General features: G+C 38.3%; 1 protein-coding gene across 3 annotated transcripts in view; it reads left to right on the forward strand.

Moving 5' to 3' along the window:
• Positions 1–24,604, forward strand: part of PCSK5 (proprotein convertase subtilisin/kexin type 5) — a 294,987-nt gene that overhangs the window by 208,901 nt on the left and 61,482 nt on the right. For 2 of the 3 annotated variants that reach the window (XM_034773743.1, XM_034773744.1), the window contains 8 exons: positions 1,074–1,210; positions 8,036–8,179; positions 10,452–10,554; positions 11,186–11,379; positions 12,984–13,068; positions 15,789–15,886; positions 16,355–16,484; positions 17,508–17,623. In XM_034773743.1, the coding sequence (XP_034629634.1) occupies positions 1,074–1,210; positions 8,036–8,179; positions 10,452–10,554; positions 11,186–11,379; positions 12,984–13,068; positions 15,789–15,886; positions 16,355–16,484; positions 17,508–17,623 (1,007 nt within the window). Of the gene's footprint in view, positions 1–1,073; positions 1,211–8,035; positions 8,180–10,451; positions 10,555–11,185; positions 11,380–12,983; positions 13,069–15,788; positions 15,887–16,354; positions 16,485–17,507; positions 17,624–19,784; positions 22,318–24,604 lie in introns of those variants that run through there. The other variant, XM_034773745.1, reaches the window with a different exon arrangement.

The following is a 24,604-nucleotide window of genomic DNA, read 5'->3' on the forward strand; positions in this document are numbered from 1 at the left end:
AATAAAAATATATAGCTAAACACAGTATTTGTGAATCTGGGTGTATGTGTGTGTTTCCAAGAAAGGGAGAGAGAGATCTGAAATTGTATATATTCTTCCAAAGCTGAACTGTACCATTTATGAGGCAGCAGTCTCTACTCCAGTGAATCTCTCATCAATAGCTTTGGGGCACCAGGCAACATACTGTTAACACTGAACAAAAGTGCATGCTCTCTTGTGTCTTTTCAAAATCTCATTAATAAATTCCAGTCTTAGGCAATAAAATCTTGGGCCAGACCTCCCCACTGATCAGCATCAGATTGCAGACTCTACACTGGGTCCCTCTACTAAAACGCACTGTATTTCAGACCCAAGCTCCAACCTCTTCATCCAAGCCCTAAGTAATGAAATTACTGTAAAACTGTTAGTAAGACGAAATCATCATATGCCAATTAGTTCAAGCAAAACTAGACTCTGTCAAACTTTTGGATATAGCAATACTTAAATTATTTGAAGTTCAATATGTCTCAGTTACCTTTGTTCTGTTCACAAGCATCATGAGTACTGAAACTCTCCTGGCCCCCACTGCTCATGTTGTATTGCCCACCTAGTATTTCTTATTTTCGTAACCCCCTGTTCAGTATTTCAACCCAAAACTGGAAAAAAGAAAACTTTCCACTTAAAAAATGATGTTTGTATCTGGGTCACGCTTTTAGAACAAAGGAAAGGTAGTTGTGTTCAGTGTGTACTTTTTCAGGATGTGAATTTTATTAAACTGCACTGGCAATTTTAATTTGCAGTATATAAACTCTCATTCTCTCTTTCATTATATGAAGCAACAGCATATAGAAGAATTGTCCTTCCTCCCCCATTGAATTGTTATATACAAAATGGTCCCATCAGATATGTTTGAAATAGGTGCTGCAAAACCATGGTGATAAATTCAGTATAAATGCTTAGATTAGATACACTAATTAGTTTAAATATACTTCATTTGTGAGTGGGCACACGAGAGTTGAGGATCACCGATGAAGGCAAGGATTTATTTTCTTGTTCTTCTGTATATATAGTAATACTTTATTGCTTTATCTTAGGTTATTTGATCATTCCACAGAAGGTTTTAAAAACTGGGAGTTCATGACTACTCATTGCTGGGGTGAAAAAGCAGCAGGTGACTGGAAGTTGGAGATTCATGATACCCCATCTCAGCTGAGAAGTTTCAAGTCTCCAGGTATGAATCCATCCTTTAGTTAGGCTCAGTGGTCCAGAAGAATATGTTCAGTTGCATGCAGTACTTGGGCTAATTCCTGCCCTCATTTACACTTGAGCAGACACACTGATTTCAATGGGATTGCAGAGAATTGAGGCAGAATTTGACTCCCATCTATTTGTTGTGCTTCACTTCCACACTTTTATTACTTGTCTTCTGAGACCCGTAGCTCCTTCTTACCATGAACCTACTTCTGGTTTGTGTGGAAAGAATGGCAACAATGCAGTGTTCTTGGGGGCAAACTTCCACTTCCTTTATCCCCACCATGTGAAAACTTGCCATCTCAAGGTATAAGTTGCACTCCACAGCTAGACCACACCAGGCTTGTGAGTTTTGGCAGCCAAGAGTCAGTGTCTGAAAATACAAAGGGATTTAGAGACAATTTTTCAGAAGGAGAAGCCCAAGCTTGGTATGTACAGTTGCATGCCTGCATTTTTAAGGCAGCGAACACAATAGCATGTACAAACTGGGCCACCTTTGCATCAGGCTGATGAAGGCCACTCCCCTCGTTGTAGCTGATAAAACTGCTAGCAATCTCTGTCCACACACTTTCTCCAATCCATGCTCACTGTGCCAGCTACAAGGAGGGAAGAGGCCTTGATCAGTTCTCCACCACTGGAGAATCCACACACACACACACACACCATACTGGGGTGAGCCTCCCTTAGCCTCTACACCTGCTTTGAGGTTTCTTTGTGCTGCCATACACAAGACAAAGTATCCCCAACCTTTTTATTCTCCCGCTTTTGAATCTATTCTTGGTTAGATATGTTTTTAGCCTCAGAAGATCTCCTGCTTATAATTCCTGTTCCACACATAGGTCCCAATATGTGGTCTGATCTTACACTAGTATATGCAAATACCAAAAAAAAAATCAATACAGATAGATCAAATAAATGAAGATTTAGGTTAGAATTTTCAGAGGGGCCCAAGAGAGTTAGGTGCCAATCCCCATTGACTTGCAATATGAGATGAGTATCTTAAGTATTCTGAAAAAATCTCATCCCTAAGCCTCATTTTCAAAAAGATATACTGCATACAAAAAAATAGCACCACTATTAATGAATATAGAGTAGAATGCTTCTCTTGATATCTCACATCAAAATAAACGAGATGCCCTCAAACCAGTTGTCTGAGGGCGTTTAATTTCTGTCAAGATTTATTTCAATAAAAAATATTGAAGAAGAAAAATTACATCAGCAAGAAATCTAAACTAAAAATGGTCACAAGAGTTGGAGTACAAAGAATGTATTGATAATTATGTAACAGTGAAGCTAAATTAACACTTATAGTACGATTGAAAACACTGAGAATCAACTCAGTGAACAACATTGCAATAAAGGTGGAAAAATCTGAGTGATGACTAGCCTGTGACATTTAAAAAATGTATAAAAATTCAAGATTAACTATCTAAAATCTGATCAGGGTCACCATAACATTGCCACTAGGCATGTTGATTTAGAATTCTATGAAGACAACAAAATATATTACCCTTCAGAAAACTAAGTAAACTCACAAACCATTCAAGATTTTTTTTAATTGATTTACCTAAAATCAATCCTAAATTGCCAAAATAAGATATGTCTGATACTCAAGATAAAATATATGAAGCCATACAAATATATTCTTGATAGTTTAACACCAGAATTTTATTTTTAAACAATTAAAAATACACTTGTTTCTGAATTAGAAAATATATAATGACACTCAAAAATCTAAACTGCTTTTACCAAATATGATGACCCCCTTCATATCACCAGTACACAGGAAAAGAATAAAGCACTAGCTATGAGGCTTGAAAATTATATATTTAAAGTTGATTTTGTAAAAAAGTTTGTGGCTTATAACATAAGCATATTAAATATCTCCAAATTCAGCCTTGTCAGAAAGTCCCATTAGTAGTTTTGTTATCAGATGTAGAGATGGCCTTTTGTCCTGTGGACTGGAACAGTGTTTTTTTCTCTCTTGGTTGAAATTGGATTTGTCTTAAGATACTTATATTGGAATACTACACCTTCTTCTTCGAGTGGTTGCTCATGTCAATTCTAATTAGGTGTTTTCCCTAGCAGCATCCGTTGGGTCGACCTGGGTGCCCCCTGGGGTCACGCCTTTATGGCGCTCAATATAGGGCCCTGCCGACCCTCCATCCCCTCAGTTCCTTCTTGCCGGCTGGATTTATGGATTTAGAAGACTAACTTTAGGCACCCAGTTTTGAAGGGCTTGGGTACAGCACTCTAGAGGCATGGAGTAAAATACAGTCTTCTTCAGTTTTTCAGTCATCACTCAGCTATCTCTGGTCTGATTATCTTCTCACACCAATTTTCACTGATGTCATTCCATTGGCTTCAATGGAGTTCCTCCTTCATCAGGTTATTAAAAAGGAAGCCCATAAAGTCAATGGTTGGCAACTTCATCAATATTTTAATGTTACCAAATTTATTCTTGGGGTAGCCAGAGGCCTGCCTTACTCCAAGGAATTGGTTAGAGCAGCTTGCAACAGCACCCTAAGAGTCATCCCCCAGCCAAGTACAGCAAAGAGCAATGCATTCCAGCCACCTCCCTCCCTCTCTGCTGTGGCATGCTCCCTATGCTAGAGCCTGAGTGAGGGCTGGCATAGAGCCACTTCGGTAGTTCTCCACCAGTTCCTTATAGAGGGGCTATTCTCCAGAGACCAGTTATAGCCCCTTTATGCTACCAGGGCAGTGAAAAGGGGACAAGCTAAAGAGAGGATTGAGTTCCACCAAATTTTATATAGGACTTACATTAGTTCTAATACCTAATACTCTTTAAGGACCTGTTCCTGCAAACTCTAGCTTGAATGAATATTCCTGTTGATTTCAATACTTTATACTGTATGAACTGCAGCACAATTAGTGGCTTGTCATATGGAGCTAGATCTTCAAGTGGTGTACATTGGCAGAGCTCTACTGATTTCAATCGAGCAATGAGGATTTACAGCTGGTGAAGATCTAGCTCATGTGATGCAAAGAAGTTGTAAATGCAGTAGACCTACCCAGCTGAGGATTTCTCTGGCAGCTGGCACAGAGCTATCCTAGCCGTCTCCTCCAATACCCAGCTGTAGAAGTCCACAGCTGGTATATCAGCCCCTGGGGCCATAGTTAACCAGCATAGTTTAAAGAAGTCCAGAGGCTTCTCTAAACTGTCAGGAATCATGCCAAAGGGAAATCATCCCCCATATCTTCAGATGCACCCAATGGTTAGTGGGTACAGCTGAGAATCTGGACCTGGAGAAGTGATTCTTCACTGCCTTGAACCTTATGTAGTCATTTACACCTCTGCAAGATGGGTGTAAAACACCACCAGACCCGAATATCCATGTTAGACACCCACTCTGCATTCACACGCACACATGTAAGTGACAACACAGGATCCAGGACAGTGGAGAATTCAGGCCTGGTTCTTTTTGTCCTCTTTAGCACCATTTACTCTTAGCATCCAGAGTCCAATAGCATTCCTGTTCAGAAAAGATGTGTTAATGCCTGGCATATGTTATCCAAGGAAAAACTCAGATGTTTGAATTTGTCCTGGCAGTGCTAGATCAGTGGGCAGAGTGTGCAAAGGTACATCAGTACAATCTATGATAGTTACCCAGTTTATCACCATAGTCTGCAATTGATCACACTGCTATCCCCACCATATGTGTTTTGTATTTCTGCATGTCTGTAAATACTTGTTTAGCTATCAAAAAGTTTTATAATTAATAACTACAGTTTTCCTGTCTCAAAATGTGAACAAATGGCCAACCCATGTAATGTTTCTGATGTCATCAGAACCTAGCATTGGGCAAGGTATTGTCACATCTGTTAGCCATAAAGAAAAGCAGCATCCAGTTTATAAAAAAACAATGTATGTTATTTCTGCATTTAATTCAGCAGAATTTATGGGGCAAAGTGCAGACATATGCTGTCTATGAAACACTGTGATATACTGTTTCTCCTACACATACAACTAGGGATCTCTTTGTTATGTACTAAATATAAGGAGGGAAAGGGACTGTGCTAGCCAGACTAAATGGTGGAATCAGCCAAAACAAATATTTTGGCTCAAATGTGTATGGTTTGTATCTTTGTTATAAAAGTGTGTGTCTGTGTGTGTGTGTGTATTTTCATTGTGCAAATTAAACCTGCCTTGAAGCAGACTTCATTTACGTGCTGGCAAATTCCATGGATTTTCTCAATTTATCGACTAAACTAGTCTTTAAAAGGAAACTACTCCCATGGTAACGCCTGCATTACTCTCCCCTCCACTTGTTTAATTAAAAAACAAGTTAAAGGCCCAGATCCTGTAAATAGATGTGCTCGTGTAGACCATTGCATGCATGCAAAGTCCAAGAATGGTAGCTTCAGTAGGACTCAGATTCAGACTTTAAGGCCAGAAGGGACCATCATGATCATCTAGTCTGACCTTCTGAAGATTACAGGCCACGGAACCTGACCACCCACTCCTGTAACAGGCCCATAACCTCTGGCTGAGTTACTGAAGTCCTCAAATCTTGATTTAAAGACTTCAAGTTACAGAGAATCCACCATTTACTGTAAATCAGACCAACAATTGATCTGTGCCTCATGTTGCAGATGAAGGTGAAAAAAACAAAGCGTCTCTGCCAATCTGATCTCGGAGAAAAATCCTTCAAGATTCCATGCATGGGCAGCAAAAATAAGTGGAGTATTTCTAGCGGGGTCCTGCAGAAATTGGTTCTTGGACCAATATTTTTGTCAATGATCTGGAAAAAATTATAAAATCATTGCTTATAAAGTTTGCAGGTGACAAAGATTGGTGAAGAATTAAATGATGAGGGCAGGGTGGTCTAGATCGGTTAGTAAAACATATTATTTGACTGCATCCAATTTATTACAGCCAAATGCAAGGTCATACATCTTAAAATGTAGGACATAATTACAGGCTGGTGGACTGGAAAGCTGTGGCTCTGACAAGGATTTAGGGACAAGCACCTAGAGACATACTGGGGCTACAAGGGGCAATGTGATCCTGGGGTTTATAAGCAGAGATTAAAGGTGTTTGATCTATAGAAGGTTCAGGGGCCACTTCAGCATGATCTTATACAGGGAGATGATGTCTGATACTACAGGGCTCTTTAATCTAGCAGACAAAGGTAAGTGGCTGGGAGGTGAAGCTAGAAAAATTCATACTGGAAATAAGGTGCACATTTTATCACTAGTAGGGTAATTAACCATTAGAACACCCTACCAAGAGATGTGGTAAGTTCTCCATCACTTGAAGTCTTTAAATCAAGGTTGGATGTCTTTCTAAAAGATATGCTCTACCTCAACCACAAGTTGTTGGGCTCAATGCAAGAATTGTGATGCAATAGGTTAGACTATAGGCCCATGACCTTTTCCAGCCTTATAATCTATCAAGAGAGCACAAAATAACATCAGATAAAGGGTAGGATTTCTATCAAATCAGGCTGAAAATCAAACAGTAGGCAATACTGGGTTGACTGAGACAGGTACTATTTCACAACAATCTTTAGTCTGAAAATATAACAATTGACAAGAAAATGGGTGATCACCTCCCATCAGCCAGTCACCTTAGGAAAACCTCTGTTCTTGTTGCTTAAATTTTAGGTGTTGAATGTAAAATCAGAGAGGTAATAGGGCACATAATTTGGGTACCTCACTAGAGGACAGCAACAAAATTGGGAGAATACAGAAAGAGAACTAGGATTTAGTAAAAGTTAATGGAACTTAACTTCTATAGTTTAAAAATACACAGGCAAAGGAGAATATTAAAGCCCAAAACAAATTGTGGAGAGCATTTAATAGAAAGGAGAGGGTAAATTTATTTGAATTTTACCATATATGTAGTACGAGTGATCTATTTAAAGAAAGGTTAATTTGGTTTAAACTTCTGAAAAAAGTTGCTCCGAGGGAAGAGCAATTAGACCAAAGAACAGCCCACCACGAAACCTAGCTGCAGGACTTTTTCAAATATTCACTGCTGACCTATTTCAGTCCCAAGCCTTTCATAATGAGAGACTGACAATTATGCTGACTTGGGCTAAATTGTATAGTGATTTTTACTGTGGGCAAATACAATCAAGGGAGCAGTGTGGCCAAACTTATTTTCCATGTTTTAATTTTATAGTATGGGTTTTCACTGATGGTGTTGTTTTCAGAGGATGACATGGAAGTTTTACTACAGAGATTTTGATAAGTTAGGAGAGTTTTTCTTCCCTCAGTGTGCATTAGTAGACCTCCATTAAAGCCAGTAGGAGTTACTCATTGGGTATTATAAGAAAATCAACCCCCTTAATAAACTGGAATCCAACTAATTAATTGACAGATTAAGAATAATAAAAAAGAAAAGTTGATTTACTAGTGTTCTTAAGGAAAGTGAAATGTGGAATGAAAACTTGCCTCATTGAAGTCCATATGAGTTTTCCCATTGATTTCAGGGTCAGGATTTCACCCCTTATATGAAAACTATTTATGTTTTTTTATTGAAGCAAGCATGGAGTATTTAAGTAGTCTTTTATTAGAATTGGAAGAGGTTGATGTGGTGTTAGATCCGATGTATGAAAAACTGATTTAGAAAGGTGAGCTGGTTTGGATTTATACTGAAGCTAAAACTGCATTATCTCTGTCTCACTATGTCCTGCACAAGGACACAGAGATAAAGCAAGGGCTCAGACTCACTCATATTCATTCACAATTTCATATGATCAGTATCAAAATCCACATGAGAGAGAGAAAGAGAGGATGTAAGTAATCTAAGATTATGCTTTAAATATTTGACTGCTAGGCAAATTGAAAGAATGGTCCTTAGTTCTTTATGGGACATCCATCCAGCCTTACTCGCCAAGAAACGATTTTCCCAAAGTGGAACGAGTGCGCTCCAGTCCAGTCGAAGACCCTACAGAAGACTATGGGACAGATGACTATGCAGGTGAGTTGGAGTCTACATCTCGAGGAATCATGCATTTACTTTACCTCATGTATAATAGGGTTGAGGACTAATTTGGCACACTGTATGTGCCATTGTACTGTCAGAATGTCACTGCCTAGCCACCTTAATTGTTTGATGTTCACCACTTCCCTATACTCTATTCTTCCTTCTTCTGTCTACTTGCATTCCCTAATTAGACGCTAAGATCTTGGAAGCAGGAATTGTGCCTTTTTGTTTTTGTTTGTTTGGAAGCCACTTAGCACCATGTGGATGCTTCTGGAAACAAATAATAAACAACAAAAATAACCTAAGCAATTGAATAAAACATAACTTGCACAGTTACTTTGATCTGCCTTTCCCTTTCTCTGGATTGAAGAGGAAGTTTGTATGTGTGTTTATAAAACTTCTTTTCATAAGTTAGAATTGTAATAAATATAAACATGCAAGCTTTAGAATAATTACATTCAGGAAAATGAACTTTCTAAGATCAAAAGCATGATGCCAACCAAAGCTCTAGTAAAAAGGCTTTGCACTGAGGTTTTTCCCATGAGGAATGGGAGTGGTGGGACTTCAGTTAAGAGTTTTGATTAAGATACGAGTCATGTGACTTGTTATTTAAAGTTGCACATAAATCTTTTTAATTCTGATTTTTTTTTTAAGCATGGCAAGTACATATGGTATATTTCATGATGAATATGCATGGTGAAGAATTCCCCAGCAGTATATATGAACAGCTGTTCGGGATGGTATCATCTACATTGTGTCAGGAGAGACAATCTCCTTCAACTGAGCTCTATGAAAAATTGTCCATTGTCTTCATTGAATCTTCTATTATAACTAGTCTTTCTGGCATCAGTCAATAGTGTCAGAGCAAGAAGGCAACAAGTCTGTGGGGCTGTCCTGTTTGGGTGTGACATTATCTATTCCAACAATGTCTAGAGCGTTCTGAAAGCACTTAGGCCCATTATGTGTGAAGAGGAACTTTGAAGGCCATTAGCTGGGTAATATTTGATTGGATGATTCTGTGATCAATATCTCCCTGTCTAAAGGTAGAGTGCCAGCCCCAAGATGACAGCATTATACTGAGAACTTTTCCATTCTCCACTCACTCTTGAACCTCTCTTTATTTTGGAAGGTGATTGAGCCACTCTAGAATCACCTGGACAGACTGAGATTTTACTTTTTATTTTATTTTTTTTGTTTCTATTCTGGCTTCAGGCATCAATATGGCATGGAGATGGGATTGGCATATGATGGTTATTGAGCAGCTTTCCATAATGATAATATTTAATCTGCTAATCACTTTTGATGGTATTAGTTATAAACACCAAACCACTGTATAACATTCACATTGCCAGTGTGGACCACAAACTCTGCCTTCCCAAAATGTAAATACAGACCTACAAAATAAACACTATGTATGGGCAAAAGACTCAAAGAGACCCGCTTCAGCTGCTGATTTAGAGAGACAATACACTGAAATCTAGTCCATTATCTTGCCTACACATTCCAAAAATTACATCCAAAATTCCACCATAAACCATACAGCCCAAGTGACCTCAACTGCTCTCTAACCTATGAAGCCACTGGAAGATGCCATTTTTCATTAATATATCTCCTTTTTTCAACTTCCCCTGGTTCTAAGATACCACACCATTATATAATCATCATCTACACACATCCTCTTCTGAAATTATGAAGAAACTGCACCACAAGATAGTGGTCATTACTAGCATCTAGTTGCTATCCAGTAAGAGGCTGTTAGCAAGAAGATGAGGTCAGAGTTAAGGTTACGTGGAGAATCCTAACGATCAATTCTCCAACTTTCAGAGTTAAAGTTCATATGAAAAATATTGTAATGATATTGTGAACAACAGGGCCCCAGTACTCTTATTTAATTATTAACAACAATCTGCTAGTGATAGTCTACCATATACTGTTTGTTCCCAATCTTAGATTTATGTGGGCACACAGAACTATTTATGATAAATGATGTTGTTAGTCTTTGTTAAGGGACTCAGAGACCTTCGGGCATCAGTGACGAAAAATTTAAATGATTTATTTATAATGACAGCATCTATTTGACTCCACAAATAGTATCTGATAAGTCTGTGTTAGATGCTGTGTTAGCTTCACTGTAGCTAGTCACTGAGTCCATATAGGGAACTGGGGTAATTATACTCTGCATTATAGCAATATTTTGTAAGGACCACAGAGTAGCAAATACAGATGTGTCATTTCTCCCCTCCTTTGATTTTTGGATTTATTAAAGGTCCATGCAATGCAGAATGCAGTAAAGTAGGGTGTGATGGGCCAGGACCAGACCACTGTACTGATTGTCTACACTATTACTACAAATCTAAAAACAACACACGGTAAGAAAGAAAAAAACATCTTTATATATCATCCCTTGTTCTATTTTTATCTTAATATCTCCCTCCTTTTCCCCTTTCTACAGGATATGGAATAATTTCTCTTACCTTTAGTTTATTTTACAAATTTGCATAGGAGTTAGAGGAAAGTCCTACTAATTTGAATGTAATGTAGATCCTTCAAACACCATTTCCTGATTATTCAACCATCCTGTGACTATTTTTTAACAAAATGAACATAAAAACAAAATTAGAACCAGCATAGCTAGTATATAGCATCAGTCACTGGGCTTGGGCAAGCTTGGGGCAGATGTAAATGGTCTGCATCCCCCCGCCTCTGCCAGGACCGGGGTGGATGGGGATGGGGTAAGGAGACTGAGGTTGGGGTCTCAGCTGGGGGTGGGGCTGGGAGCTGGAGATGCAGCTGCATGCAGAACCAGAGCAGAGCTGGGGGTGGAGAGGGGCTGGGTGGTGCTCCCTCCCTGCCCTCTGTAGGGACTGGCCCACACCCCCACCTCCGAAGGTTCCTCTGTGCTCCCTAGGTGGGGCACGCCACACAGTATGGGGACCTCTGCTATAGGGTGGTGGGTTTACATCAGTGATGAGATTGCCTTTTCTTCACTGCACAATGCAGGATCTGTGTTCCAAACTGCCCACCTGGTCACTATAATGTAGACAAGAAACGCTGTAAAAAATGCTCACCCAATTGTGAAACCTGTGTTGGAAGCCACAGTGACCAATGCCTGAGCTGTAAATCCGGTTTCTATCTAAATGAAGAATCCAATGTCTGTATTACCAGCTGCCCAGATGGATTTTACCTTGACAAGAGTCAGTATTTTCTCCTGCTTATTTCTTTGGGTTTCCAATATTTGGGCTGGGTTGTTTGGGGAGGTCAGGGAGTAGTTTTTAAGATAAAAAGTGTATTTTGATACATTTGTCTCTTTTCTAAATCTCATTCCTTTTATGAAATTGTAGGGAACCAATCTTGATCAAGTGTGTCTTCCAAAACTACATCTGGATTCTGCTTTGAATATTAGCTCTTGAAAATCATGCTTAGTGGTATATGACAAAATCCTTCCCTTCCTCTTTCTGACTATGAAGTGGAGGTAGCAGAGCAACACTTGTCCCTCTACAATAGTAGATCCACTATGTGGTGGGGGAACATGTGGAAGAATGCATCTTCTTGACTCATGTGCTCATCTCCAGCACATATTAAACATTACTTCCTAAACTGGGACACTATGCTTCCCTGGTAAACCAGTGGACATGTGAGAGCCAGACGGGCATGCTGCTTGGCTGCTACATTGGTATGCTAAGGAAGGTAGAGGCTCTGTCCTCAACTCTTAACACAGCTGCACAACAATGGGCAAAATTTGGCAGACGTTTAATATCTGCAGTGATGCAATGATGCAGTAGCAGTAACCTACACTGCCATGTGGGAGACCTGGCTTTAATTCCCACCTATGGATGACCATGCAGCGTCCCCAGTCTTAATTCCCAGCCTAGGCCCTGATCCTATAAAATATTTAATCCCAGGGATTTAGGCATATCCTTAAAGATAATTACCGTATGTGCTTAAGAGCTTTGCTGAACTGGGGCCAGTGTCTCCTGCTTGCAGTACTGTGAAGCAGTATATTCATAACCAGGGGTAGCAGGGGCAGATATAGTATTAGCTTCATTTCTTTCATTTTCACTTTAAAAGAACTAAGTAGTAGTATTTCTTTCTACCACAATGGCTCCCCTGCCTGATCAAGGTGCAGGATAAAAGAGAATGTGGAGTTAGATGGGATTCTCACACAGCCCTTTTCAGGTAGAAAGTTGGTGTCCATGATACAGAACTTCCCGAGTAAGAAGTGTAAATGTGTGGAGGAACGTGGGCTCTTTAGGTCTTATGGCTGGGGTAAAGAGAACAGTAATATGTTGCTTAGGTTTGATAAGATCAGAAAAGTGCAATCAGGCATATCCTTGAACCCCCAAAAAAATGAAATTAGGAAAGTCTGTTTGCTTAAATGATCTAAAAGACAATTACACAAAGCTTAATAGGTCGCTTTGCATGAGCAATTCATGTAGAAACTCTTATTTGCATGAGTTTAGTATTTTTCCTATTATTTGAAAAGATTGCATGAGTCAGTAGTAAAAACACAATTTAAGCAAGTGTATTCATGTAAGTGTTTTTACAATCTCAAAGCATATTATTTTTCAAAGGAATAGGATGTTATTTTAAATATTTAGAAATAACTGAAAGCATTTGATGTTTGATGGAGAAGGTCAATATATAAGTAGCACTTTAGCTATTTCATTTTATTCTTGCTTTCTACTTCATTGCTTTTTTACCTGGGCACAAGAAATGGAACAATGGAATATATCCATATAATTTTATTAAACATGATTGACCAGGGTTTTCTAGGCTGTTTTTCTTTTTTCCTTTGCAGATAAGATTGTTTGCCGGAAATGCAGTGAGAACTGTAAGACATGTACTGAATCCCAAAGTTGCACAGAATGCAGACATGGCCTAAGGTAAGGATATGATGGATTTCACTGCACACAATAGCCAAAGAGACTTCCTGAGTCTATGGACATACATCAAAGAGACTTACATAATATTACTATTTAACCTTGACGGGGCCTCCATTTATGTGTTCTATTGCTGTTTGTGCTGTAATTTAATACTTTCTTGTGCCATCATAAGCCATCTTGGCTAACAATGAATTTTAAAAAATGTTTAACTGCAGGCAAAATGAAAGTTGTAGCCATGTAAAAGCTATGTTCTTCACTTTTTTGACCTACAGTGTGGCAGTCAAGGATTATTTTAGAAGTGAAACTGATGAATTGTATTAATCCTTCTGATTCATTCCTGTGATAGTTAGAAACTATTTCCTTATCTTTATTGTGTCTCTTCATACATCCAATCATTCACTTATCTTAAGTACCTCAGGTTCAATTCCATTACGATATGGTGTGCCCATATATTAAACAGCAGTGGTTATTTTTTCTTGGTAGGGGGACTTAATCATTTCTGAAACTGATAGGTAAAGCAGCAGCAGCACACATTTTTACTTCCATGTGAATTGAGTGGCCTTTTGATCCAAGCGGAGAGGGTCAAAAATCCCTATAGAGTTTGTAAGGGATTGTATGCTGGGTTTATGCCACAAAAAATTGAAGTCAAAATCTGTATCTGAGACTTGTTTAGAATAAGGATGATCCTTAATTGTTTTAGTATTGGACATGTACCTTGTGTCAAAATAGATTACAGTCTTTGAGTTCGTGCAAGCTGACCATTATAATTAGTTTCCTTGAATGTCTTTGCCCAATTTATTTTTCACATGGTAAAGCCACTTCTCACTCTCTATGTACCCATGGTGTATTTAGATTTTTCAACCACCTGCATTGTACTGTCTTCAGTGATGCAGTTTATCACTCACTAAAAAATGACGCTCCTTAGAGAGGCGGCTTGATCTGAGGGAGGGAAGGCATCAGCTCAAGCCAAGGCCCCAGCACATTTAAACCCTCTGTAAAATGGGGGTGATATTTATTTCCCTCACCGGAGTGCTGTGACGCTATTGGTAAATTCATGGCTGTAGAGCATGTTGAGATCTTCTTATGGAAATGTATAGTATTATTAATTCATGTAACTACACCCTCTTATTCCAGGCCTGTAAACAGTTGTGGGTGGAAATGTGAAAATCTCGAGGACAATTTCAGGAAATTTTTCTAAGTTTTGCCTTTTATGTTTTTGACTAATTTTAATAGCCACACTTATACCTCCTCAAATTGGTCTGGTGCAAGTCTCTTTAAAATGATACAAACTGGTGAACTCAGGCACACATCAGCTTAGCAAAGCAACAGTGTGGAGACTTTTCATAGCTATATCAGGCGGCCCGGTGGAAGAGCCAAGGTTACAGGTTTGTAGGAGAGAGTATCTAACGGGTTTCCTGGAGCATAAAAGGTAGGCTTATTGAACTCACAACACATACCCTGCCAGGAAATATGTACAGCAGCATGTAGAATCATGGAAAAAAGGAGCCAAGTGGTCAAACTCAAAGAATGAAAGAGCCAAAAGAATGCCAGCCTCACTATAGCTTAGGCAATGTGACAGGAAAGACCGTCTCTTCAAAGGACCAAATAAAGCCCACCCTGAAATAAAGAAGGAGGAAATCTCAAGAGAAAATTTTTAAAGAGTACCTGGATTACAGTTGTCTATTGGTTCTGTGGATAGCCATTCCAAAGACTAAAATTCAAATTAAACATGGAACACAGGCTGCAAATTCTGGATTCAAATCAAGATTTCAGGCCCTCCCAAAGTTAATTTGGATCTAGGGTTTTTGTTCAGCTGATTATAGGTTTAATCCTGCAAGGAACCAAATGCCTTTAAGTTCCCATTGATTTCAGTGGGCTCTCAAAGCTCTTAGCACTCAAGGTATTGATCCTTTTAATGGTAGGGAAGTTAAACTCAATAATTCCAGCTACACTTTGAAATGAAGATTTCATTGATGTGAATGGAATGATGCAAAGTAGTGGTTTGCAAATACTATTTGATTGGAGACAGCTTTCTGCAAGCCTAGGGGCATGTCACACTGTCCAGCAGTTTGGACTAAGGAGGAGTGAATAGCAGTGCATACCATAGTACGAGGCTGTAATTCCCCTGTGTGGATGCAGCAGGCATGAACTGAAGGGTCCCAGTTCACATGCAAACTCAGGACCTTTACAAAGGGAAATCTTTGTGCTGCAGTAAGTGGCATTCTTCACACTGAGTTCGTATTTGTTAGTACTTTAACATGGCATTAGGGGACACCACTGGTCTTGATGTCTTTCAGGCAAAGTTTAAGTTCTTGGGAACAAATCACTTTGCATGTTTTTAAGTGTAGTGGTACTGACTCCAGACCAAGTTCCATTTGGGTAATTACATTCTGCATACTTGAATTTTCTTTGCACTTTCCCTTAGATTTGACATTCTTCTTCACTTCCTGTCCTATAGTACTGTGTACTGTTTGCTACAAGTTGTGAAACTCCACCATAGATGTAGTTGCATGTGTGAAATGATTGCTATATTTAAGTTTGTAAAGAACTTGCAGTGAAAGAAGCTGTATAATTGTACAGTAGAATACTATTATTTCAGTTGAACTTGTATTAACATTGCAGAATACTTTAGACGTTTCTGAGTCTGATCATCATCCTCCCTCCTTACCTTGCTGATAGCTGGTCAGTATTAAACAGTCTAATTTGTACTTTTGCACTAGTTTATATGGATCCAGATGTGCAGTCCGCTGTGAAGAAGGAAAATATCACAATGGCAGGGAATGTGAACCGTGTCATCGTTCCTGTGCAACATGTGCAGGTACCTCAGTGACATTTGACATCACTTAATCATTTTGTCCTTTGGGCAATATTACATCATGTTTCCAAATACAGTATGATGATTGGCTTGTAAATGAAAAGTTAAGCCTTGGAGGTTCTTTAATAGATCTCTGAGTAAAGTAGGTTTCTTCCTGTTGACATAAAAATATAAACGTTCTAGCTGAAGAGTACACATATACTCACTAGCTATCTTTGCTTGTAATTCCTAGCTATAGAAATAATTTTTTTCTCAGAAAAAAATATGTCAGGATTACTGCTATATTTATCTTTTGTTGCTAACTGATATAGTTTGCAGTACATGTAGGAAAAGGTGTAAAGCAACAAGAATATATATGTCCAATAACCTATGATGAGCAGATGTTTTGTTACAGTTAGAGCTGCTGTCTGTTATCCAGGCTATATTGAGAATGTGTCAATGTGTTACAGTGTATTTTCTCTTGGCTTTAAGGCTCAGGAGCAGATGCTTGCATAAACTGCACAGAAGGTTATTTTTTGGAGGATGGGAGATGTGTGCAGTCCTGTAGTGGTGGTTATTACCTTGATCACTCTCTTGAAAATGGATACAAAACCTGCAAAAGGTAAGATATAGTCTTCAAAGGCTACATTATGTTTTAGGGATTTTTTTATAGCAAGGGTCTAATATTTGATATCATGCATCTACTACTGTGTAAGTCAGATTAAATAATAGAATGTTACGACATTGTAGAACATATTACTGACTGTTGAGAATAAGAGAATACACAGTATGCTAAGCAAACTATGGGAAGAAAGCAAGAATTTTTAACATTATTATAATTTCCATATAACGGCTTTTAAATCGTTTTAAAACACACGTGTGTGTGCATTCTGCTTATTTAAATCAAGATTTTATTAATCAATTTTAAATTATGGGCATAAAAATATGGTAAAAAGGTAATGGATCTAGCAGAGGGGCTGTTCTTTTCCATTAAAAAAGCAATAGTAGCCATTTGCCAAGAGGTAAATTGCCATTCATATGGACCATTCAGTTCCTTGGCTATATAAAACCAGCTACGGAGCAGAAATCCTTGATGGACAAGGCTTGGTAACCTTTTGCTGAGTTTTATTTGACAGGGACAGAGTTTTTTGCAGATCTTTGTAAAGTACCATTCACGCCCTTCTGCAGCTCTTATTTTTTGACTTTGGACAAACTCTCTTTGACAGGTATAAGTATCACAGGGGTAGCCATGTTAGTCTGGATCTGTAAAAGCAGCAAAGAGTCCTGTGGCACCTTATAGACTAACAGATGTATTGGGAATCACCTTTTGTTACGGCTTTCCACAGAAAACGCATAATACTCCTTTAATCTTCTATGACACGCTTTACTTTTCGATCCTTGTCTCCCTGTATAGTTTTGTCCAGTCTATGGATGCCTAATTTCTTTTATAAATGTGACTGGTTACTTCTACCTGCTGTACTTAGTTTCAAAATTTCAGAATCAAGTAGTTATCATTAAATAAAAGAATATGAACGATCTCAGTGACGAGAACTTAACTGAGACGTGTGATGGAAATTCTTGTTGTTGCTTAGTGGCAATTGTGATAACTTCTGGCTTTTTGTTTTTTGTTTTGTTTTGTTTAAAGATGTGATGCCAGCTGCTTGGAATGCAGTGGTCAAGGAGACAAAAACTGTACATCTTGTCCAAATGGCTATATCTTAGATACCGGCGTCTGTGTAATTGGAACAGTCTGTAAGGATGGTAAGTATTATTATTTTTCTCAAAAATATTCCTTTTGTTGGCATCAAAGTTAACTTAATATTTCCACATTTTGTGTTGGCTTGGCTTCTTGAAGTATTTTGGATCTCCCAAATGATTTTTTGTTATATTTTCAGATTTATAAGTGGGGCAAATATATAATATGGATTATTTTTGTTTCATAGACACCGTTCTTTATCTGAGCTTTAGTCCATGACTTCCACCTCATTTTTTTTGTAATGGGCATTTCCGTAGAAAGATTTTTCATATGAATATGTTAACGCACTCTTACCTGAAAGATTCATCTGTGTCTGATTTGCCTTTCTAAACTGTAAAGATGTTGACAACTAATGTGATGTTAACTGTCAATAACCTTAATTGAATTATGTGAATGAATAGCAAGAGGAAAATAGAGACCATTTTGAAAATATTGTACCATCTTCATATGTTGGCATTCTCTAAGCTCTTTCTTGCATTTGATACAGCATTGCTCTTACTGCATATTATTGGCTTCATTACTATATTATTTAAAGCATCAAAGGGTGTGTACAGTTAAAGAGATAACAGGGTCCTTTTCCTGAAGGTGTTACTACCAAAGGTACGGGCCAATTCAACAAGTGAGATCATTTCAGAAAGGAAGCTTAGTGTTACACACAGTGGGACAAATATCTGGCAAAGCAAATATAGTAAGAACTAATAATCATTCTGGGGCCCATTTAGCTCCCATTTAAGTCAAATGAGCATTTTACCATTGATTCAATAGAAGCAGGATTGGGCCCATAGTGCTTCTTTGGACATTTATAGATCTTGTTAGTCAGTTTACACTTTCAAGTCAGATAAAGCTAGTAGTAAAAGGAAAATTAAAGTCGTATACTCAGAGTATCCTCTTGCATATCAGCAATATGTTGCAATACCTGTTAGGCCTGGAACTCCTTCGGCTAAAATATGTCTTCATTTATACCTGTGCAACCTCAATGACTTCAATGAGTTTGCACAGATGGGCATAACTGAAGGCAGAATTTTGTTTCTTGTACTTTACATGGATTAAAAACAATGAGGAGTCCTTGTGGCACCTTCGAGACTAACAAATGTTTTGGGGCATAAGCTTTCATGGGCTATAACCCACTTCATCAGATGCAACTTCACTAGATGCAGCTGATGAAGTGGGTTATAGCCCATGACATCTTATGCCCAAATACATTTGTTAGTCTCGAAGGTGCCACAAGGACTCCTCGTTGTTTTTCCAGATACAGACTAACACGGCTGCTACTCTGAAATCTGTTTACATGGATTGTTATTGATGTTGAGCTGAAAAAAAAAAGAGCTCAGGCAAAGTAAATTTGCATTAGAAATACTCTTCTGCGTGAACATGATTATACCAGCTTCTCACTTTCCACGGCTGTTACACACCATCCTTTTTGTGAAAAATATTATGTATACACCCACAAGTGCTTTCCTCTGCCCATTTGTACAAATTAGAGCAGCGTCTGTGGATACAAAATCAAAATGGTACAAGACCAACATGCACAGAAATCATCATTTCATGGGCATATGGCTCAATCCTGCCAGAAGCTGAGAAGTCCGAGGAAGTACTGAGCACCCTCCACTCCCATTGAGACAGCAGGCATTGAGAAGGTGCTCATGCAAATGGAGTTATTTTTATTACAGTAGCCTGGGAGGACAAACAACAGAAGTAATCATGTTGCTTATAATTTCCAAAGAAGGAGGATCTTATATTACTGGCTGGGGATCAAGAAGCATTGGTTACATGTCAGACTTACAAAGTTTCAATTTCTGTTTGGAATGTTTTATTCTCTTTCTGTGATATGATTGTTATACCCTTTTGATTCATAATAACTCAGAAAAAATCCTTCACTGTATTTATCACTGTTTTCTAATTATTCTTTTTCTAATCTTTTTTTTTTCCCCTTTCACAAATGGATACCAATCACTCCCTGTCGGACAACACAATATTTCTTCTTGAAAAAAAAAATGTTGTTGACTGAAATTCCTTTTGATGGACCAAATTTCCTACTTGCTACCTGCTCCTGAATGGTCTCTTCCATCAAATCTGCCTGTCTGACCAATTAAACCTTCCTCCGTTGTACACCATACTCTTCAAATCTTCAACTTGCCCCCTCCCTCTATCGCTGACCTCCGGAAGCAACGGAAGAATCTTGGGCCGAGGGAGGATTCTGTATGCTAGTGAAAAAGAACAATCTGTGTCAAAGGAAAGTACTTCAGCAACTTTGTTGCAGAACATGTACGCACAAAGGGTGAACTGGTACCTCCCAGAATCCTCTTGCTCCTGTAGACTTATAGATTAATCCATATTATTAAAAAAAAGAAAAAAAGAAAAAAAAAAAAGCAAGCCACCTCTTTCTCTCTCTCGCTCCTCTTTGTCAGGGGAGACGGTGAACTGTTTGTTGGAACTTTAATGGAAAAACTACAACAAGCCTACCTTTCATAACTGGGTGTTTAGAGCTAAGCATCCGGGATCACAGTCAGTATTGTGTGACCAAAGCATTGATGCCAAAATTAACATTAAAGTAATTATTTGATTTCCTGTCAACCTTAGGATTATCCCTGTTTTTGATGGTCCTTTTTCTTCCTTTCCTTTTTTTTTTTTTTTTTTTTCCCCTTCTTTTTTCCCCCTTCAGGTGTTTAAAGAGTGTTTCAAGAATACGACACAAGTTTACATGGATTAAAACAAACAAAAACAAAAAAAATACTTGCATCAGTCTTTTTTTGTGCTTATATAGTAATAATCAGGGGGAACTTAAGAATACCAGTCCCTGCGGGAATTAGAAACATCTTTGTATGTGGGACTATGTTCTGCATCCTTTGTATCAGTATTAAAAATAAATTAAAAAGTGATCAATTCCACACATATTTCTTACTTTGTTTCCTACGCTGTGTGCTTGTTTTTGCATCACGCAGTATTTACATACATTTTGCTTCTCACCCTCCACCCCAGTTATATAGATCTGGTCATTAGACAGTTAGCTTGTTAACCGCTATTCTGGGATTTTAATTTCTTTAAATTGTCAAAGCTATTTGGAATAAAATGTAAGCAGTTCATAACACCTAAGTTTTGACAAGGGCATTCTTCCTATTGTGAACAAATTCTGAAAGGGCCTGGTCCTCTTATTTTTCATGAATGAAAGTATTTTGTAAACTCATGTCTGGAGCACACAGGTAACACTGAAGTAGTAGTTGTATAATCTTATCTTGTATTTTAGCAAACTGGGGGCCTGATCCTGCAAACATGTACTACTAGTCACAGTGCTAATACATAGATTTCAATGAGACTACATCCAGAAGTAAGTGTTTACAGGACTGGGCCCTACAACTGGAATCGATACATTGGGTCAAATTCAACCCTTGGAGTAACTACATTTAGATCAATAAATTTACATCGAGGGATGATGTCTATCCAGTTTGGATTTTGTGTAGTAATATTCCTCTTGTCAGTCTGGGCCTTTAGCTGCTCTTAATCAACAATGGTATAAATTGGGAGTAACCCCAGTGAAGCCAGTTTAAGTGAGAGAAGATTAAGGCTCCCATGTTTCCTTTTCTAGTTACACGTCAGTCCCAGTCAACATATTTTTATACGTTCCTATTAGAATATTGCTTGACACCCATTAATTACGTAAAATGTAGTAAATTAAATTTCAAAGATATTGATTTGACTAAGGGCTTGTCTTCACTACAGAGCTAAATTGGCATAACGGCATTGATTTAGTAGGTCTAGTGAAGATGCTCAATCGATGGGAGATCGCTCTCCCATTGATTTCTGTACTCCACCTCAATGAGAGGCAGAAGCAATGTTGGCGGGAGAGCATCTCCTGTCGACATAGAGAAGTGTGGATCCTGCGGTAAGTAGCTCTAAGCTACGTCGACTTGAGTTACACTACTAACATAACTCAAATTGCATAGCTTAGATTGACTGGCAGCGGTAGTGTAGACCTGGCCTAAAACAAGTCTTCCTTCTGTATAAAAAATAATCTGGGTGTGACGATCACTGACACACAAATGGAAAATGGAAAACATTTCTGTAAAAATATAAATGGTAGAAATAGAACTTCTAGACTTCCCTTTTTTCAATATGAAATCAGTCCCTGAATTTTACAAATGAAAGCACCAGTGCCAGTAGAAACAATATGTTCCTTTTCCCAGAGAACAGGTGAATTCTTACAGACATCCTGTTCTCAATGATAGTAAAAGAACTGTGACATTCCTTTGGTGCTCATTAAATTTTCTGCTTAACATTCAAAGTTATGACAACTTTATTTGTGCTAGTTTAACTACTAGTCTGTTACATCCTCATTACTCTAATAACATTATTAACTAGAACATAATGCTTTCAAAGTTTAAGTTAATATTATATATTATATATAAATATATATATATTCATAATTGAGATATAATTATGTAATGGATTGTAAAGAATTTGTTTGGATACTTACAAATGTCTCTAACACTATTATAGAGAAGAAATTAATATCTTTGTTTTCTTTTTAAAATACTGACACATTGTTAAATCCAAATTCATTTTTACTGAAAAATACTGTACATGTGTAAAATGTTCAGTTGTTATTTGTAAAATAGAGTAGTACTGTTGTAATTGATACTGGCCAAAATCAATGTTATTCCATATTTTATTTTTTCTATTAAATTAACCTAAGTTCCTGTTGCGTTGGTCTGGAAAAACATGTTGATAATTGATATGTAAAGTATCTCGCTTTAGGAGAAGAAGGGAGGTGTTTGTTTTTTGTTTTTAATGAATGTATTGACTTTTTGAAAAGCAGTGGTATTTATCATGGCAGAAACACCTAGTTTTGATGCAGGTTACTTTTTGTGCTGTAGAAACACAACTGAAGCTGAATCCTGATGCAGGATAGCTTCGACTTCTTCTAATCCATAACAGTAATTATCAGCCCAGTTTCTTTCATATTTAGGATTAAAACCCGGATCCATAACTCCCTAATGGCTGGGATGGTTAGGAATAGATTAGGGAGGTACTCACATTTCCAGTTAGGCAGCCAGAGGTGTCCATTGTGCAATGGATTGCCATTATTTCCCAATGCACAGAAATGTACCACAGAAGCACTGTTTTAGGCCCTGTTCTTATTCATGACTGTTCGCAGCCAGATTGCTGCACCCATGAAGAGCCTCACTGAAGTCAACAGGCCTCCACATGGGCGTAGCATTCCAACCATGCAGGTTTGGGGCCTTTATTTGTATTAACTGATATCTCTGGCTACCAGCTCAGCTGAGAGATGAAGAACTGAATGGGCTTGGAGGCTGAATTACCTTTCATCCATAGAGGTAGTGTCTTCAAATTAAGCGAGGGCAGTCTGAGGAAGCCTGCACTTCAGCTGCCCAATCAGAGTATGTTCTGTAGTGGTTTTCAATCCAGTACCTTTTGCTAGCTCTAAAATCACTTAAAAATAAAGGGCTAGATCATCGATCAGCATCCCTCCCACTCTCCCCTCTGCTCCTGGGAGAGAATGAATTTCAGCCTGCTGCAGCATACATCCCCAACACGCTGGTATAATTACACTATAAGCACATTGGGGAGACAGTCACAGGGACACCCACTGCCTGCCGTCTCCTGCTGCTTCCTGCCCACCTGTGCCAGGGTGGGACATAGTCACGCTGCACAGGAAGTGGCAAAATGGCACAAGGAAGAATGTGTGTGCAGTATGCCCCACCACTCCCTTGCATGAGCATGCAAGACAGGCCACAATCTGGCCCAAAGAAAATCAATTGATACATTAGTGGTTTGTTGCATAAAGGACTTCTGCACTCTGCTTCCATTTTCATCTTTTTATTGTTGATACTGTTGCTGGGCATTTCACCAATTTGGGTGCGTTGCATTCGCAACATATTGTCCTCTGTGGGGAGAGCTTGCAAAAAGTGATAGTATAGGCATGTTAATATTGACCAAATAGCTTTTTCCAGAATGCGTATCTTTAAACACTAAGCTGTAGAGCCTCTCAGCCAGGCAACTGCTGAACTGAGTCTTACTCCTGAATGCAATACTTTGTAGCATGAAGTTGGAGCATTAACCATTAACACATCTTTTATAAGCATTGCTATTACAGAGCTTTAGAGGAGGCTGGCCAGCATTCTAGCCCAACCCTGGTCACATGATAATCCATATACATGTAGTCCCGTTGTAGCCAATGAGATTAATCATGAGCAAGTTCTTCAGAAATGTGTCCTAAATTTGCCAACATGTATCTTCCTTTGCTATGTAATTTTTTTCTCATTACACGATCAATCCTCCTTCAGCTTCATTTGGGAGGAGTTGCTCTTCAATATTTAAGCTCCAGTACTAATAATGAATATATGATAGATACACACAAAACACTTCATTGAAGTTCAGAAACTTTGTTACATGGAGCAGTTTACCCATTTTCTCCATCCTGCCTGCTAAAGAACATATCTGCCTTTATGTATATCACAGTTCAAAAAGTGGCAACAAAGATTTTTTTTAACAATAATACTTTACTTAAGGCATTTCACAACTATGATAAAACATATGCTTGTCTCCCTCCCTGTTCAAAAAGGCACATGTTGACTTCCCATTGACCTCAGTAGGGATTAAGAATGTACTTAAGTGCCTCCCTAAATTGAAGCCTGGGAGATAATGAGGCCTAGCTAACTGTGAGCCAGAAAGATTCTCACAGCATAACCAACATGTCTCAGGAGAATAGGCAGAATTTCAGCTAGCTATTAAACTAGTAAGTACAACTGCCCATTACAGAAAGGCAACTTTTTTTTAATGAAAGATTTATTTATTTTTTGTAATGGGGTTACAAGTTTTACCCATCTTCTTGCTCTACACCACCAACTCAAAAAATACACCCTTATTATTTTTCTGAGCAACAAAGACTTCCTGGTAAGTGGGACAAGTGATTGTAACGGGTATCTGGAGATAAGTCTGCATCCACAATGCATTCATTCTCAGCAGCA

The sequence above is a fragment of the Trachemys scripta genome, chromosome 6, assembly GCF_013100865.1.
Source record: "Trachemys scripta elegans isolate TJP31775 chromosome 6, CAS_Tse_1.0, whole genome shotgun sequence".
Lineage (NCBI taxonomy): Eukaryota > Metazoa > Chordata > Testudines > Emydidae > Trachemys > Trachemys scripta.